The sequence below is a fragment of the Olea europaea genome, unplaced genomic scaffold (genome assembly GCF_002742605.1).
Source record: "Olea europaea var. sylvestris unplaced genomic scaffold, O_europaea_v1 scaffold42414, whole genome shotgun sequence".
NCBI classification, from domain to species: Eukaryota; Viridiplantae; Streptophyta; class Magnoliopsida; order Lamiales; family Oleaceae; genus Olea; species Olea europaea.
In genome coordinates this window covers 1-1006 of record NW_019262258.1, presented here as the reverse complement: position 1 = coordinate 1006, position 1006 = coordinate 1, and the positions used below count along the sequence as shown (strand labels likewise).

General features: G+C 46.7%; 1 protein-coding gene across 1 annotated transcript; it reads right to left on the bottom strand.

The window, feature by feature from the left end:
- Positions 1-63: 63 nt before the first annotated feature.
- On the bottom strand, positions 64-609 carry LOC111387780 (the record flags this gene model as incomplete). The annotated part of the gene is made up of 3 exons (XM_023012367.1): positions 555-609; positions 354-481; positions 64-271 (listed from the first exon to the last, which is right to left on the bottom strand). Coding segments are annotated over exons 1-3 (391 nt in total), but the record flags the coding sequence as incomplete, so codon positions are not given.
- Between the last annotated feature and the right edge of the window lie 397 nt (positions 610-1006).

Here is a 1006-nt window from a genome sequence, read left to right as displayed (position 1 = left end):
TAAAGTCGGCAGAAAGATTGAGCGACGGAAGCGTCAGTGCTTGCTCTAATTTCGCACTCAAACTCTCAAGTTCATTCTTGTGTCTGGCAGCACTAGCCCTTTCAATGTCCATGTCCATGAAGGACACGTACTCAAATACCAACTCCCTCAAGAACTTCAAGTCCTCTTCTGAAGAAGCAGCAGGACGATCAGGTGGAGCAGGTCGAGGCATTTGGACCTGCCCCCAGGAAGTGAACAAATCCTGGATAGAACGAACAATCCTGTCAGCATCCTGCAAAGAAGATGGCCAACATTAAAAATATTCGTTACAACGAACAAGTTGGAAATAGGAATGGGGCAAAGAGAAAAACTACCTCGTCGACAATCGTAGAAGATGGCGCACCCTCAGCCAAGCTGGCCACCAATGACTCATCCATTCGTGAGGACTTCCCCTTGTCCGAGCGAGAAGACGTTGCCACAACGGGCAGACTCATAGGAGTATCTGCAAAGTGCAAAGAGCAACCAGTCAGAAACCAATAGCACAAGCAAAGGTAAGACATCAAAAACTGAATTACCTTCTGCTTCGATGATTGGGGGGTCGACGCCCTGGGAGGAAGGTGGCTCATTCATGGGCGGTGATGAAGAATCTGGGACTGAAGATATACCTTTAGGCATGTTCCCATCATAACCGGTTTGGATGGAGTAGCCTTAACAGAGGATGATGGAGCAGGAGTTGGTAATACCAAAGCCTTTAAAGAGGAAGTTGAGCTTTTCTGAAAAGTCCAAAAGATCATCAGTACACAGAAAAATTTCAAATGGGGAAGAGCATACTTGTAAATAGACCAATTTAATTACCTTCCTTTTAACGATAAGAGGGACATCATCATCATCGTCATCAACATCATCCTCCAGAATCGGAGATGCTGAGGCTAGCCGTTTGCGGGTTGGAGCACTCTTGGCCATAGTTGGCCTGGCAGGGAGAGAAGAAGATGGACGAGCAGATTGTTTAGTACGACGAGAAGGAGAG